The 17723-nt window shown below is 36.4% G+C and overlaps 2 protein-coding genes across 2 annotated transcripts; one reads left to right on the forward strand and one right to left on the reverse strand.

Moving 5' to 3' along the window:
- The first annotated feature begins 764 nt into the window (after positions 1-764).
- LOC109085807 (somatostatin receptor type 2-like) lies at positions 765-5075 on the forward strand. Its single transcript, XM_019100304.2, has 2 exons — positions 765-1065; positions 3366-5075. Exon 2 carries the CDS (start codon positions 3409-3411, stop codon positions 4525-4527), a length of 1119 nt encoding a protein of 372 aa, XP_018955849.1. The 5' UTR covers positions 765-1065; positions 3366-3408; the 3' UTR covers positions 4528-5075.
- A 3040-nt stretch (positions 5076-8115) lies between these two features.
- LOC122143633 lies at positions 8116-10072 on the reverse strand. Its single transcript, XM_042754195.1, has 5 exons — positions 10038-10072; positions 9764-9905; positions 9402-9548; positions 9081-9307; positions 8116-8972 (listed from the first exon to the last, which is right to left on the reverse strand). Exons 1-5 carry the CDS (start codon positions 10070-10072, stop codon positions 8816-8818), a joined length of 708 nt encoding a protein of 235 aa, XP_042610129.1. The 3' UTR covers positions 8116-8815.
- Positions 10073-17723: the final 7651 nt, after the last annotated feature.

Consider the following 17723-nt stretch of genomic DNA (forward strand, 5'->3'; position numbering starts at 1 on the left):
CTCCCCTGTGTCTCTCCATATCACCGTATGCAGCATATGCACTTCTGTATCATCCGCGCCAGAGCATACGGTGATATGGAGAGACACAAAGAAGACCGCTGACAAAGGAATTATTAAATAAAGTTGTTATTTTTGTTTTCTTTGCTTACAAAAAGTGTTCCCATCACTTCATATTGCACGTCTGATGGCAGATGGAGTATTCGAATGGAAGACGAATGGAGCTTGGGGGTAAGTGATTAATGACAAAATTTTCATTTTGGGGTGGAGTATCCCTTTAAGAAATGTGCATTGTGCAATAAAGAAATAATCCAAATAAAGTTTAATTATAATTTTATATCAGTAAATCTTGTGATGTCAATGAATATGTTAATGGATTTGAAATATACTTCGTATGAAAAAAATGTATTTCAATTTGTAATGGTTTTACTGGTTCTAATGGGAATTTATGGGTATGGGTTTTAATGTAAACTATTATGGTCCCTGTGGGTCTTTACTGTTAATTTGTCACCTTTGATTTGTGGCTTGTCATAACCACTTGTTGTAACTCTACTGGTAATTTGTTGCCTTTTATTGGTGGATTTTTAATGGTTAAATGGTTTTAATGGCTAATAGTTGATGGTTTGTAATGTTTGTATTTGTAATGAAAACCATTAGAATGTGATGGTTTCTATTGTTTTTTTTTCAACAGGGAAGTTATTTTCAAAAATATGCTTATTCTTATCACAGTATACACACAAACAATATCAATACTATATAATACACAATGTATATAGAAAAATGTTTGAATATATCTCACTGTACAGGTAAATGCACTGAGCATGTACAAACACATCAGTGACGAACAAACACCAGTCATTCAAGAGCTTCACGCAGACACAGAAGCATGAAATGCTCTCATCAATACACACATACGCAGTCTCTCTCTCTCTCTGAGAGGCTTGTCTCGGCACAGGGTCTCGTCTCTCAGTTTCAGATCAGATCATGTGTCTGGATATTCCACATGTGCACATCAGCAGAACCATGAGCGGGATCCCACTGTACTGTACAACGCACATCAACATGAAGGTAAGAAGGACCTGTTCCAAAAAGTGTTTTTAAAATATGTTGTGTTTATTTTATCTATCGGAAAATTTAAGAATTTAAACATTAATGCTTATGTCTGTATTTAAAAGTATTTCAGGAAGATCACAATAGATATCAATATAGAACATTGTTTTCTGTTTCAGAATATTTTCTTAATTTTATGGCCACTTCGTATGAATGAACCATGAAATGAAAGAGTTATATTGAGCAATGCAAGTCATTGTCTTCATAAGACTATCACCTTCTAGACAGAATAACCACTTTCGGGCTTAAAGTTCTTGCCTGTTTCCTGAAGAGACTGTAATTAATGTTAGAAATTAACCCCCTTGAACTGACATGTCAGCTTTATACAGTCAGTGAAGTGACACACTTTCAGTCCTGGAGATTAAGTGGTGAATATTAGGACTAATGCACACATGCCCCAGAAAAAATTTAAATAAAATGAAAGTCATAAGTGGGTCTGGATCTGAGAGGGACATTGATCACTTTGCTCTTCAGTATGTTTGCCAGCGGGGATGATTGTGACATCGAGGACATTGCTCTCCCGAGTCAGTTATGAGACTGTGTGCTTGTACAGAGCAACATAAAAAAACAGTTGGACTGGAGGCGTTAAGCTTTCACTCTTTGGTCCAAGAACATCTGATTGGAAATGTAATGGTTGTACTAAAAAGTAATACGGCGCCCTAATAAATCGATTTTGTATTGTTTTTAGTTCAGTGTTCAGTAAACAACACAGTTATACTCAGGTGTACAGATACTCTGGTAAAAGTTAAAGTATAGAAGAATGGGCTCTGACATGTACTTGAGTAAAAAGTCCACCATGTAGAACAGGGCCAGACGGGGACAAAATTTTACTCATCCAGGCCGTCCCATACACCCACAACAAAAACTATTTTTTGTATGGCCATCACCAAAAAAAAAAAAATTCTAAATTGCCTAAATGTCAAAATTAGTACAGCAATATCTACACAATGACAATATCTTTATAGAAAAATCCTAATATTGAATGTTATTGCGTTATCATGAGTCATATTTTTCCCTTATGAAAATTAACCATGGTTTTATTTCATGTAGAATTATGTGCCATACACGCAATCACAGATTGCCAGTCAAGAATAACTGATTCAAGATTTATTAGAGATTTATTATCAAATAATACCCTTATTATTTATATTAAATTATAAAATACAGATTAAAACTAATGTAATGAGCCTGGTTTGAAAAACATAATTTGTAGAAAGTACAAATGCTTGTGTAAAAATGTAAGGAGGTAAAGTCAAAAGATAAAAATGTGAAGTGAAAAATAAACAGTGAAGTGAAGTACTTACACCAGAAAAATCTACTTAAGAACAGTAACAAAGTATTTGTACTTCCCATCTCTGCTAATCACAGCCATGCTGATATAGAGTGATATTGCATGGCCATTTGTGTGATTAGGTTCCATTTCAGTTAGGGTGATGTTTTAGGCATTAGGACAGCTCCCTATGTAGGCTGTCGCAAACAAGGCAGTATCCTAGGTTTTGGAACAGAGACAATATCTGTTGTCTGCATTAGGATATATACGACAGTATATTATGGAAGCCTGTTTCCGCCACTAAATAAAAAAAAAACAGAATAATGGAATTTGTGACTTTTTATCTCATAATCCTGACTTTTTTCTCAGAATTCTGTGATTTAAACTTGGAATTGCAAGATATAAAGTCACAATTCTGAGTTTTTTTCTCGAGTTTAATATCTCACAATTCTGACTTTGTAACTCGCAAGTGCATGTAATGAAGTCAGAATTGCAAGATATGAACTCGCAATTCTGAGAAAAAAGTCAGAATTGAAACTTTATATCACAATTTTGAGGAAAAAAAGGCAGAATTGTGACTTTATATCTCACAATTTTGAGAAAAGAAAGGCAGAATTGTGAGATTAAAAAGTCACAATTACCTTGTTTTATTTTTTATTCAATGGCAGAAATGGGCTTCCATAGTATATGCTTCATTCACCACCATATGTTTTTTGATAACACTTTAGAATAGGGAACACATGTTCACTATTAATTGAGAGTTTTCCCTCAAAAAACTCCTAATTTACTGCTTATTAATAGTTGGTGAGGTAATTGTATGAGGTCGGATTAAGGGATCTAACATACGGTCATGTAGAATAAGGCATTAATATGTATTTTATAAGTATTTATAAACAGCCAATATGCTAGTAATAAGCATGCTTATAAGCAACTAGTTAATAGTGAGAACTGGTCTTTAAAATAAAGTGTTACCATTTTCCCCCCCTAGGCTGTATGTCCCACTTAATGGAATTGGAGTCTGAAGGAAATTCATGATGGATTCCTGGACATTTTCGTTCTCACCCAGTAACCTCCCCAGCAATCTGTCCGGACTCCCCATGTACGATAGCATCCTGCTCGGCAACATATCTGAGGAAGGCCTGAGAAACCAGACCGACCAGAGCTTGACAGTCATCATCACCTTCATGTACTTCGTGGTGTGTGCTGTCGGTCTGTGTGGAAATGCCCTGGTCATCTACGTCATCCTGCGATACGCCAAGATGAAGACGGTCACCAATGTCTACATCCTGAACCTGGCGCTGGCAGATGTGCTGTTCATGCTCAGTTTGCCCTTCATCGCTCTCCAGCTAGCGCTGGTGCACTGGCCGTTTGGTGCAGCTCTGTGCCGCGTGGTCATAACTGTGGACTCTCTCAATCAGTTCACCAGTATTTTCTGTCTGATGGTGATGAGCATCGATCGATACCTCGCTGTGGTGCATCCCATAAAGTCAACCAAATGGAGGAAGCCCCAAGTGGCGAAGACCATCAACCTGGTCGTGTGGGTCGTGTCGCTCGTCGTCAACCTCCCAATCGTAATCTACAGTGGGCTGATCACCAAACCCGATGGCTGCTTCTGCACTATTGTGTGGCCAGAGCCGCAGGAGACCTACTACACCGTCTTCATGTTCTACACCTTCTTCCTGGGCTTCTTCCTGCCTCTGATGGTCATATGTCTGTGCTATCTGTTCATTATCATCAAGGTGAAGTCCTCAGGAATCAGGGTGAGCTCCAGCAAACGGAGGCAGTCTGAGAGGAGGGTGACACGTATGGTGTCCATTGTGGTTGCCGTCTTTGTGTTCTGCTGGCTGCCTTTCTACATCTTCAATGTGACATCAGTTACAGGTACCATTAGCACCACACCTTTTCTAAGGAGCATGTTTGCCTTTGTGGTGGTGCTGGGATATGCCAATAGCTGTGCAAACCCAATACTGTACGCTTTCCTGTCAGAGAACTTCAAAAAGAGCTTCCAGAAGGTTCTGTTCTTGAAAAAAGCGGTTGCTTTGGATGAGGTTGAACACACTGACAGCAAACAGGACAAGGCACGAATCATGAATGAGCCAACAGAAACTCGGGACACGCTGCTAAATGGAGACCTGCAAACCAGCATCTGAAAAAACAAGGCTCATTGCTCCGCAAACTAGAGTTTCAATGTCATTCAAAACTGTGTGTTATCTACAAATAGAGTAAGAGGAGTGACTATAAACCCAGCAAACATGGTTTCCATTTTAAAGCCCACTGGGATGACCTGGTTTCCCAAATTTACAAGCAAAAATGGATGAATTTACCCATTTTTGGCCATATTTTTCATTCATTGGTTAAAACCTTTAAAATACATATTTATAAATATAACTCTGGAGCTGTGATTTATAAAGGATATATATGGAGTTCCTCAAACAAATCATGGTCATAAAGACAACTAAGCAATTCTCCAGTGTCTTTGTGTTTGTAGAGAAGAAAATGTTCAGTACTTAGTCACTACCTAATTTTTATATTTGTTTGACTTTTTTTTAATCCAAAGATCCATTATGATGTAAATAGCAAAACAACAACAACATTACTGTGTGTTCATTACACTATAGAAATATGTTTTTTCCCCTCTGTTGTTTCATTGTACACACGTAAATGTTATTTTGAAGAGTCTGGCATCTAACTATTCTGAAGGGACAGTTCATCCAAAAATGCAATATTGCTATATTCTTGCTAGTGGCAATTCAAACCAAAAACAGTGCCATGGGTCTCTCTCATAATTTCTAATAACTGTGGAAAGATTCTGGTCTCTATCCTTTTAAGCCGACATAATGTTAAGGTCAGACAGTAATCTAGAGAGATTTTCCACATCTAAAGTTAATGTTCATTTGAAAAGGGCTAAAGCATTGTCCTTATGTTGCTTCTGAGATCAGGCAGGGACGCATGATCTCGGATGAACTCATTCATTCAGATCAGTGCTCAGAAACTCCAAACATATCTTGCCATCTTAACACTTGCTGACTGGTATTGCTTGTTTACACTGAATGACAGCACACACAGCAACATACCTAACATAGGTTATAATCCTCACAATAGAAAAAGGCTTAATTTGTGTCAACACTTCCACCTTCTTTGTCCAAAATCTCTCTCTTTCTTTATCTTTTTAATTTCATTCATCTGCCAGTCATCAAGTAAGTTTTTTCAAGACTTGTGCAATAAAGATGTGATCTTCTGACCACAAGCAGGCTTGATGTATTTACAAAAACATTGTGTAATTGAGCTGGTCAGTCATCTCTCATTATCTGGTGAAGAGCACCATCATCTGGTGAAACAAAAACACAGCTGGAAGGGTGAATTTCACTCATATTAAAAATGTCAACCAAAATGACAAATATTGCATTGCGGCATTATCATCGAAATTTGACATGATCAATTATCTTTACTAATTTACTGTACTACAATACATTAAATTGTCCTTGTAAATTTACTTGTAAAGAACAAATTCTAAGTTACACTAAGTATATCTGTACTGAATTTAATTGAAAACCACAGTGCTAAAAATATTAAGTCCTAAAAAAAGGCTTAATTTCCATGCAGGCAAAAGTATAGTCATTAAAACTTTTTTTTTTGTTTTGGGGGGGGGGGGGGGGGGGGGGGGGGGGGGGGGGTAATGTACAATATGAGTGCAGGATATATATTTGCTTACATGACTATTGCTGTTAATTACTATTACAGATAATGACAATAAGGATGTGATTATGGAGTCATAATGTATGGAAGCAGATTGTATTCCTGCGAGCTTCTGAATGCACTCTCAGTGGCTTATGATATGATTGGTTGAATGGTAAGCTTGCATCTGATTGGCTAAAGAGTACGACAGACCCACGTGGGAAGAGAGCTCTGCCAGGAAAGTCTCAAAAACACACACACACAAATCCGAGTGGATTCGTAGTAAATGACGATTTGTACATTCAGACACTCGTACATTTTAAACATTCAAAGGTTTTTGTGCACAGTTGTATATCTACGAATTGTGTTTTGCATTTGTGAAATGTATTTTATGAATATGTAATTTTATTTTGCGCATGTGAATTGCTTTTTTGTGAATATATATATTTTTTCACGCACGTGAATTTTTTTTGTGTGTACGTGAATTAGGTTTCATGCATGTGAAATTGTCTACGCATGTGTGAATCGTGTTTTTTGCGTGAATTATATTTGAGACCAATCTGCTTCCATAATAATGTGGTTTTCCTTGTGTAAAGTCAAAGAATAGTTAGTGCCTATTCTGTTACCCAGAAACAATAATTTAGCTACATTACGATCAAATGTGTGTGGTTGATGAAGTAAAGAGTGGATTAACTTCATCTGCAATGTATTTCATACTGAAGTAGTCAGGTGAATCTTACAAAGCCTATCATGAACGTGTCGGTCATACAAGAAACTTGTGTCATTTTAAACCAGTATTCATTACTTTTCATACTAGTATGAAAAAAAAATGCAGCTGTTTTTCATACACTGAAGTGATCATGTCTGCTCATCTTCAAAAAGGACAAAAAGCATCTACATAGCTCATATGACAAAAGACACAGTTTTTACTAGAGGCTGACTGATATATCGTTATTATCAGCCGATATGAGCCTGTCACCGATATATCCGTATCGGTGAATATGCCGCTGATATGATTTTTTTTTTTTTACGCAGATTAATGGAAAAGGTGCAGTCTAAGTGGAAGAGAGTGGGTATGCAGAGGGATGGTAAATGATTTGAAATAAAAGTTTGTTTAACAGTGGAAATTTAGTCTTATAATATTTAAGGGGAAGTTGTGGCCTAGTGGTTAGAGAGTTTGACTCCTAACCCTAAGGTTGTGGGTTTGAGTCTCGGGTCAGCAACACCAAGACTGAGGTGCCCTTGAGCAAGGCACTGAACCCCCAACTGCTCCCCTGGCGCCGCAGCATAAATGATACAGATTGATCTGGGTGTGTGTCCTGGACATCAAGAGCATAAATGTATTAAAGTTGTGTGTGTTTTTTGATGGGTGTGTTTGTTCTCGGTGTGTGTGTGTTCACTGCTCCGGGTGTGTGTTCACGGTGTGTGTGTGTTCACTGCTCCGGGTGTGTGTTCAGGGTGTGTGTGTTCACTGCTCCGGGTGTGTGTTCACGGTGTGTGTTTTCACAGTGTGTGTTTTCAACGCTCCGGGTGTGTGTTCACGGTGTGTGTGTTCACTGCTCCGGGTGTGTGTGTTCACTTTGGATGGGTTAAATGCAGAGCACAAATTCTGAGTATTGGTCACCATACTTGGCTGTATGTCACGTCACTTTTTAAATGTATTCACATACAAAACATTAATGGTGAACATTTTTTGTAAAATGATTCTCCAAAGTCTTGGCAATCGGCACCATTAAGTAATAAAGACATCTTTTTCTTAAAGTTTAGTAGCCTACTATTCATTTCAGCAGAATTTATTATTATAGTCAACTTTATTATTTCATGGATTTTGTATCACCATAGTCCTGCAGGAAATGGTATTCAAACATAGCTGTCAACATTGAACATTGAAAATAAGGGAGATTTCCCGGAATCCATCCCCAAAATAAGGGATTTTTTTTTTTTACACGATTCTTACCCACAAACTTAAAAAAAGCACTAATCATTAACAGTATAAAGAGTTTAAAACCACACAATATATATTAAAGAATGGCAGACCAATGGATATGTTAAAAGTGATTTATTTATGAACAAGGTAAACATTACTTAAACATTTTAATTTGCTACAACGTGTTTTAGCTTAATTTTGTGAGACAGAGTGAGAAAGAAACAGAGAAAGAGGCAGATAGACAGAAAGAATGTGTGTAAGAGGCAGTTGAACAAATGGATAGAGACAGTAAAGACAACCTTGTCACCCTTCCTGGTGTGAAGCATGAGCCCTATTGTATACATATGTGGCTGATTTTGCATTTCTTAACACTTTCTGTGAGGGAGTGTATAGGTGAACCTGACCAGTGTGATTTATTTTACAAGATAGCAAAGCACACACAGTGCTGGAATCCAGTGCCATTCGGTTGGATGTAACAATCTTGCTCACCATGCTAAACGCCCTTTCTGAGCTTGCGTTACTGTGTGGTATACATAACAGTGTCTTTGCAAGTCTCGCCAACTCAGTGAAGCTGTCATTCTTTCCTACAAGGCCCCAGAACCTGTCTATTCTTGGTTCTTGTGGGAGATCTTTGCTATCAGTGACTTGGAAATCAATTAGCTCCTCTCTGAGCCTATCCTCATTCATGAGAAACTGTGGGAACAGGGCACCTAGCCTCGACACTGAGAAAGAAAACAAATTAATTTATCATAACCCTCAAGGTAGATCCTGCCAGCTTACTATCTCTGATTTCTTAGTTAAAAACATTTAGAAATTACCCTTCACTCATCACAGATTTACCATACAAAATACATGTTATCCCTACCAGTGTCTGGACTTATCTCCATTCGAGATCCAGGGTCTAGTATTCTCAAGTCCTTCAGTAGCTGGGAATCGATTGGAAAACAGGCAAACATCTTGCGCAAAACTGCTTCGTAGAAAGCTCTCACAGTTCTACATGAAATGGATAAAAAAAAAACATGGATTTGTGTTAGACATTTCAATGTGGGTTAGAACAGAAGATGAACATTATAATTATATTGTACAAAATAAATCACTTACTGAAAGAATTTGTTCTTAGTTGGAACAGGGAACTCTGCAGTTCTAATGAACGCCTTTGTGTCCCCTCCAATGAAGAGGTCCTCGTCTGCCAATTGATGTCCCTCTCCAAAGTTCACTTCTTTGAGAGGGACATCCATAATCGCCTTTGCTGGAACAAGGCACCCCAGCATCCGCTTGATAAGCCTGGTCATCTCTTTGTCCAGCTTGTGTATCTGTACTTGCTCTGACTGTAGATAGTAAATAATAGTGAAATGATGAGGATTATCATCTGTGGTTATCAATTTATTATTGTGAAAACTAGGACATGATGACTAAACCTACCTGAAAGGCAATATTAAAGTCTGATAGAGGCTTAAGGGCAACACTGAGGAACTTGAAGTACGCCTTGATCAATGGATCGTTGAGATGTTTTGACAGATCCCTAATTTTGGTGTTCGTCTCCAACCCCTCGTGACTGTTAAAATATGCCTATAGATAGGAATATATGGTGAAAAAGAAAACACCATTATAAAATATAATTTTAGGTTTGCATATTATAAAAAAAAAAAAAAAAAAAAACTAAACACAAAGGGAAATTTAAAAGTGTTGTAATGGCATTTTTTTTTAACATAGTTTATCATCATCACAAGAGTTATGTAATTATTTTTTTAGGAGTGGCATACATATACTATAACAAACCCTACCTGAAGAGCAGCCCACTGGTTGAGAACCCTCTCTATACAGCTCAGCAGACTGAGCCATCTGGTGCTGCAATATCTAAGCAGTTTCAGGCTGTCAGAATCCGTAAACTCTACAAATTCCTTGTAGAGTTCACATCTCTTTGCACTGAAAACAAACACATATGAGTTCTGTAAGTGTCAGTTAACACGATAACAGTTATACAGATGAGTGAGAGAAAAGAGTGCATGTCTACATGTATGAGTTTTACCTTTTGTCAAAGTGGGTGTAAATGCCCACCAGTATGCTTCCACAGGCAGCTTTGCAGCCTTCATGCCACAACCAGTGGCAAGCTGGACTAGGTGGCAGATGCAGCCGAGATCTTGCACATTAGGCTGGTTTGTTTTAACCCTACTTATTACTGAGTTGTGCCTGCCTTTCATGACACTTGCGTTATCGGAATTGAATGCAATCAGATTTGTCCAGGGAATGCCACGATTCCTAAAACCAGGAAAGAAAAGAAAAATGGAGCCACAATGTCTTTGATAAATACTGTATGTAAACTCAGAGTGTGAGGGAGAAACAGAGTGTGTGTGTGAGAAAGACAGTGTGTGTGAGAGAGAAAGAGACTGTGTGTGTGTGTGAGAAAGACAGTGTGTGTGTGTGTGTGAGAGAGAGAGTGAGTGAGGTAGAGAGAGAGAGAGTGTGTGTGTGTGTGTGATTGAGAGAGAGAGAGAGAGAGAGACTGACCTTAGTGTTATGTCCAGCTTGTTAAACAAATTTTCTGCATTGCCCACATTGCATGTGGGCATGTCTAGAAACTTTGTAGCTACTTCCAGGTTTGCCTCATTGTATACCCTTGCAAGTATGACAAATTGCTTATAAGCGTTTCTGTTGTTGGACTCATCACATAAAAGAGAGAAAGGCTGGGATTTACAGATTGATGTCACATCTTCATCCATGTCCAGAGCTATGGCACCTGTGCAGCAAAAACGTGAAGTTAACATTAACTAACATTGACTTAATGTCAACTTAAGCCATCCTTACACCAGAAGACTTTGACAAGATTTGGGAAAGATTCTTGAAAGATTGTAGTCTTTTGAGTAAAGCGTGAATGTGGGACATTAGTTAAAAGACTGCAATCTTTCAAGCATCTGTCAGAAAACTTGTCAGTCTTCTAATGTATGGGTAGCATAAGTAAATTGTGATTCGTGAAAACCCCTCATATGGTGTACCCGTAGTAACGTTAACGTTAGAAGAGCTTAGCTTAGTAACTCCATGAAAAGTATGTAGTCTTACCTTTAATGATTTGTGTAGCCTTCGTTTTCCCCAGAGTGTATTTCTTGGCAATCGCTGAATCCGGGAACATGTCAGCCACACTACGGTTGAAGTCGTCCAAAAAACTGAACGCGACGTTATATTAGGCAATTAGCATCGACATTTTCACCTCAGCTTTCAATATCTGATCAGCTTCAGACGAGGCACGGTTCACCATGAATGATGATAATGATGTTGTGTGCCTAGCTCACTCACTCGCGCGCTTGTGTTATGGTGATTTGTCGTGCTGCGAAACGTCGTTTTTCCCTCCATGACCAACACTGAAATTACAACGACAAATTTTGCAGTAGGCATAATTTGGACCTACATGGCTGCTTGTCAGGTAGTGGAAGGTGGTCTCCCATTTACTCAGATATCGGCATAATGTCCTCGGTTTTGGTTGGTGATTAACTCAGTGATTTTGGCCGCCGGCGTCCTGATCCATCATCGCACATCACACTCATCTACTCTCGAAGTTCACTTCCCGCTACTTTTTCCCTCTTCCTCCCGCCCGCCGGCGCCGCTGCAACTGTCTTCTTCTTCGATTGTAGCCTAAGCTACTGTATACTGCCACCTGCTTTACTGGAGGTCTAGCAACCCAAGTGCAAGCCACTTTCACAGACACAGATAGTTGCGTGTTCTGAGTTAACAAAATCAGAGTGTAAAAATACGGGATATTTTACGGGAAAATACTAAAACGGGAAGACAGCAGGAAAAGAGCTAAAATACGTGAGAAACCCGGAAAACACGGGAGGGTTGACAGCTATGATTCAAATCGAAAACATTACCCCCATTTTGTGCCTCCCCTTTCATTGGAGAAGAAGAATTTAAAATGGGAGAGAAATCTAATTATGAAATAAATGTTTTTCTCTAATACGCATTGGTCACAATTAAACATACCGTTTTATCTAGTGATGGTGAGATGAAGCCTTTTGAAGCTTTTCATCCAAGTGGATCACAAAAGGGTTCATTTCTCAAAGCTTAATTCGCTCACAATACCAACAGGTGGCCAAAGAGTGTAAAACATGCAGATATATTACAGATGACCTGATGTGATCTATGATACAATGTTTTGCGCCAGTTAAGGCTTAGAAATAACGGTGAAGAAAAAATAAATAAATTTCCACATAGACTAATCTATTTATATGAATATAATGTGTATTTATTAATTATTGTATAACATAATATAACATAATTGTGTAATAAACGTATTGGCTTGAAATGAATGGGGCTATCAAACGTGTGTAAATTAAGTCTTTGCTCATAATAGGCAGGAGGGGCAATATTATTAGTCTAAAACTGCAAAGTAGCTGAGTTTAACAGGGCAGAGGACTGTGAATTTACAAGATTTGAACCCCTTCCTGGCCAAGCGAGACTTCAGACGTCCTCTTACTGTATTAGAGAAAAATATTTATTTCATAATGTGATTTTCCCCCACTTTTTTTCAATTAAAGACCAAGTAAATAAACAATGCAGATTTATTTTCACAGCCTTCTTTGATCATATTTACCAAGGTTATGAATAGTTTTGAGCACAACTGTAGGTATGTGTATATACTGTATATATTTTTTTGTCTTTCTTTTTTTCAATATATTTTCATGCCATCTTGACCAAGTTTGTTCATATTTAAATCAACGCTATCTACCTATATATACAATATCCAAACACGACTTACAAATTTCTTTCTAAAGAGAAAGCAAGCAGATGAGAACATGCCAATATTAAAATCTCATACAGGGGGAGGTTTCGACACAGAATAGCACATGTAGACATTGTATACACTCAATTTCACAATGGTAAAATAATAATAATACGACGCCCACGTAGAATGATTTCTATTTCTATAGCCCTTAAAATCTGCTTACTTTTTGAGTCTTTTAGAAGAAAACAAACACAACCCTAAGTATTTATTAAATACAGTGGCTAAATTAACAAACAATATTTCCCAGCTGCACAGCGATATAAGGACTTTATGATTTTCGATCCATAGAAGATTGATAATATCGGAGAGATAATTATAACCATGTAGTCATCTGCTACAGTATCAGAAAAAACAGTGCACTATAGATCCCTAGAGGAACAAGTTATGTGATTGGCTGTTGTCACTTTAATGATTGCGTCAGCACCAATCTTCAGACTTGCCCTCCGTCAAGCACCAGTGCGACACCCCGTGTGAATGCCCCATAAGGGTCTGTACCAACAGCAGCTTAGCACAAATCAACCCCAAAGAAAGTGAAGAGCGGGAACTGCGAACCTCCTTAAACAGTATTGAACACGTCAGCACCAACAAAAGCACAGAGCAGGTTGATTGGATTTGGTTGTTCTAAAGGTGTGTAAAAAATAATTTACCGTTTAAGCTGTTTGAAAATGAATGGGAAAATGAAAAAAAATGACTCTTTTAAATTTTGTTTGTCAAAAAAATAAAAGTAAATCCATTATAAATCTGAAATTTCCTACATATAAATCAAGGTCTGGTCCTAGAGCATAAATAAATAGTAGAACGAACTTTCTATCTCATACACATACACACAGACACACACACACACACACACAAATGTATGTGACTGCAACAGAGAGCATTTTTACAGAAATTGGCAAATAAAATAAACAGAACTGGCATAAATCTAAAAAAAAATTTACATTTAAATCAAGGTCTGGTCCTAGAGCATAAACACAAAGTGGAACGAGCTTTCTATCTCACACACACACACACACACACACACACACACACACACACACACACACACACACACACACACACACACAAACACAAACAAACACACACAAACACACACACGTGACTGCAACAGAGAGCATTTTTATAGAAATTGGCAAATAAAATCAACTAAACTGGCATAAATCTGAAAAATGTCACATATGCAACATGGAACAAGCATGTTCCATACTTGTTGATAAATAATTTTCTGAAATAAATAGTATGTGATAACAGTCATGTCATAGTGGTGACTTGTAATGTTTCTGCAAATGTATGTATTATAATTTGCAAAAGCAGATCATTCAAAATATATCAGACAACAACAACAAACTCTAACTTTGACAAAAATACAGATTTTTTTTATGTTTTTCAAAATGTTTAAATATATATTCACAAAATATATATATCATAAAGTTGTGAGGAGAATTTGAAGCATCAAGAAAAATGAAGTGAAAATGAATGAGTCTCTATGGACCTCTATTGGAAACATGTGGTCATTGCACTTTAATTCCTTAACTAGAAGAAAAAAAGTTTTTCGACTAACCTCCAGATGGCAGTATTCTATCCCTAACACATAGAGCAATGTCCAAAAACTATTTAGATTTGATTAAGATCATCATTTAAGTGATTTTTTCTTAAAAAAAAATATATTTCATGTGCCAATTTATGGCCTAGTTATGTAATTGTGCCGTAAATAGGTAAAAAAAACTTCAAACATTCCACAAAAACAGCATAAATGTATAGTTGAGAAGTAAATAAAAAAAATTATATATGGTTTTCCATATAAAAATGTATATTTCCTTATGCAATCGCTCTTTAAAAGTTTGCAGTCAATCTGACCCCAAACATCTTAGGCGTTATCCTTTTTAAACAGTGATTAAGGTTAAATCCCTTTTCTCAAATCAGGCAGTTCTGAGACTCATGTCAGAATGATGTAGTTCTGTGGAGGCCCCTCCCATGATAGTTTGATAGACACGGCCATCTTAGCTTCGACCCGCCCTGAGTGAGCTGTGAGGATCATTGTGTCGCCTCCGGTGCAGGGGAAGACAAGAACATCACGGTAGAGATATTTAGTTTACAAAAAGTGGTCATAATACAGTGTAACAGGTTAAATAACTTTTTTCTTAACAAAATTAACTGAACATTTAAATACAATAAAGCAATACAGAAAAATATATAAAGTTAAAAGTTTTACACTGATTAAAGTGCAAAAGAACTATAAGGACCCATAGGTATCACTTTACAATAAGACCTCATTAGTTAACCTTAATTAATGCATTAACATTCACAATGAACAATAGCTACATTTGCTACAGAAGTTACATTTACATTTAGTCATTTATTCATCTTTATTTGACCCTCTAACTTTTGCACTCACTATTCTAATTCTATTAAAAAAAAAAAAAAAAAATCTAATTACCTTTCTAATCTTTTTGTATTCTATCCATTTTCTTTTCATTTATTATACAATTATGAAAAAAGACCTCTAACACTAGCTTGCTCTATTCTTTTTCTATTCTATCTGTTTTCTTTTTATTTATTATATTATTTAAAAGCCCTTGCTATGTATACTGTGTTTAGGCTAACTGAGACTTGTTATAGCACTTATATATCATTGCTCTTTTGTTGTTTTTGATTGCTTCCATTGTCCTCATTTGTAAGCATCTGCTAAATGACTAAATGTAAATGTCTACAGAAGTTACTAATCTTTGTTAAAAAATACAAGTCTTCGTTCATGTTAGCTCATTAAATAACACAGTTGCAACTTTCGATTTTAACAACGTGTTATTAAATATTGGAATACCTAAGATTAAAGAATGTTCAGAAAAGGTTTTTTTTTTTGTAGTTTATGTTAACTAATGAATAAACTAATGTTTACTAATGAAGCTCTAATATAAAGTGTGAACGAACAATAAAGAATCAAAACACTTTCAAACAATATCTAGGGCATGTTATAGTCCAGATTAAAATGATTTTTTTTTTTTTAAATAAATACCCTATTAAGTCTAAATATTTAATTATTTGGCTCTGTGATGAACACCACAGCAAATAAACAAATCTGAATGGCTATTTAAAATTATTTAAATATGTTTTAGAAAGTAGCAGCTGCTTTATTAATTGGGTTTCCAGGCTGCATTTTCCGCAGTTTAGCGCCATCTGCTGTCAGAGAGTAAATGTGCGTCTGTCACGTGTTCCTCATGTGCTTCTCATGTGTGTTTGTTTACATCAGAGCACACAAGCTTCTTTCAAGCAGCATACAGCAGTGTTGTGCATTTTGACCAGTTGATGGGAATTGTATTCTTAAAATGCATTCCAAATTCTGAATAATTTGTAATATATAATTATTCATGGTATTTAGAAGTACCCACGATAACAATATCGTGCATATTCATTACCGTGATATATTGTATTACTGAATACCAGCACATGTCTAGGTATTTGTATTCAAAACTTTAGCCTAAATACATTTTGTATAAATGCACAAATGCTATAGCTTACACACGCACAAACAAAAAAAAAAACTGTAATTATATTCCATTACTCCTTTAATACATTAAATACATGTCTACATTAAAAAAAGGAAAAGGCTCTCAGCCAATGAAATTTGAGAACCAGAACAAACTTTTAGAACCAGTCAAAACTTTGGAAAATATTTTGAATACTTTTGATAGAAGCCTCATATGTTTAATCAAAAAAAGAGAAGGAAACTGTAATATTGTGAAATATTATTACAATTTAAAATAATGGTTTTCTATTTTTGCACAAATTCTAATGTGATGCTTACCTTCAACATCTATAAGCCAGTCCCTCCAGAAGCAGATGGTCTGGTTCTCCTTTTGCCGTCTGTTGCTTCCGACTGGTGAGAAGCACACTTCAAACAAAGACGACAAATCTTTGGCCTGAAGTGGCTTTTCAAGGTTAGTAAAAACATGAGGTTGACTCTTGATTTCCTCAAGCAGACCCAGGGTTTGTAACCCATCCTATATTTTATTTATAATTAAAATTATTTTAATTATTTTTATTTTTTTGGAAAAATTTTGCAAAGTAATGCTCTTGGAAGAGAGGGGAGTAATTGTAATATAATTATATTATATAAATAATTCCATATAGCAGTGGTTCCCAACCCTGGTAGTCTACCCACAGCACTGGACATTTTAGATGTCTCCCTAAATAAATGCCTGATTCAACTGGGCTTGGCGAGTGTTCATGTAAACATAGTCAGATATGAATTGAAGGGATCCTATAATCTATATATATACCTATACTACAACACACTTTTTCTGGATCAAAGTCACAATATGAATCATTACCCCTTTAAGCCCTGAAGGCATTTCTAGAGTTTTTTTTTTTTTTGAGTGATACACACAAAATACTCAGAACTCCAAAACTATAGCAAGAAGAGTCAAAGGGTAGGTAGCATTTAAAACAAACCTTAAAAAAGTTTTTTAAAAAATACAATATTATATCTCATTACATTTTATCTCATGACATTCTCATGCTAAGAAATGAAATTTTACGTATCTTTCTTATTTGACATGCAATAACTAAGATCACAACCATTTTTTGAGAATGTGCTCATTTACATGTCATCAGAATTATTGCACTTTCACCTAGTAGCACAAATGAAGAGAATGCCAATCCATGGGCTTGATATATTTTACCTCATCTAGTTTCCTGGTTTATTATAGGCTATTTGTCATATAGGCCTACTGGTAAAATAAGAAAAATAAGAAAAAGTAAGATAAGAAACTTCTCAAATTAAAAGTGAAATCCAATAAATCCAAATTACTCAAAATCCAAAATCAATAGCAAAAAAAGACTTATTGTCATACAGAGGTGTCTTGAGAGCAGTTATTCAGCAACCACAATCAACAGGCTATATTTGAGATCCATGTTTTTTTATTGCAGTTCATCTCTGAGAAGGTTTGATCGCAGATTCAGCCGCAGGAAGC

The sequence above is a fragment of the Cyprinus carpio genome, unplaced genomic scaffold, assembly GCF_018340385.1.
Source record: "Cyprinus carpio isolate SPL01 unplaced genomic scaffold, ASM1834038v1 S000006473, whole genome shotgun sequence".
NCBI classification, from domain to species: Eukaryota; Metazoa; Chordata; class Actinopteri; order Cypriniformes; family Cyprinidae; genus Cyprinus; species Cyprinus carpio.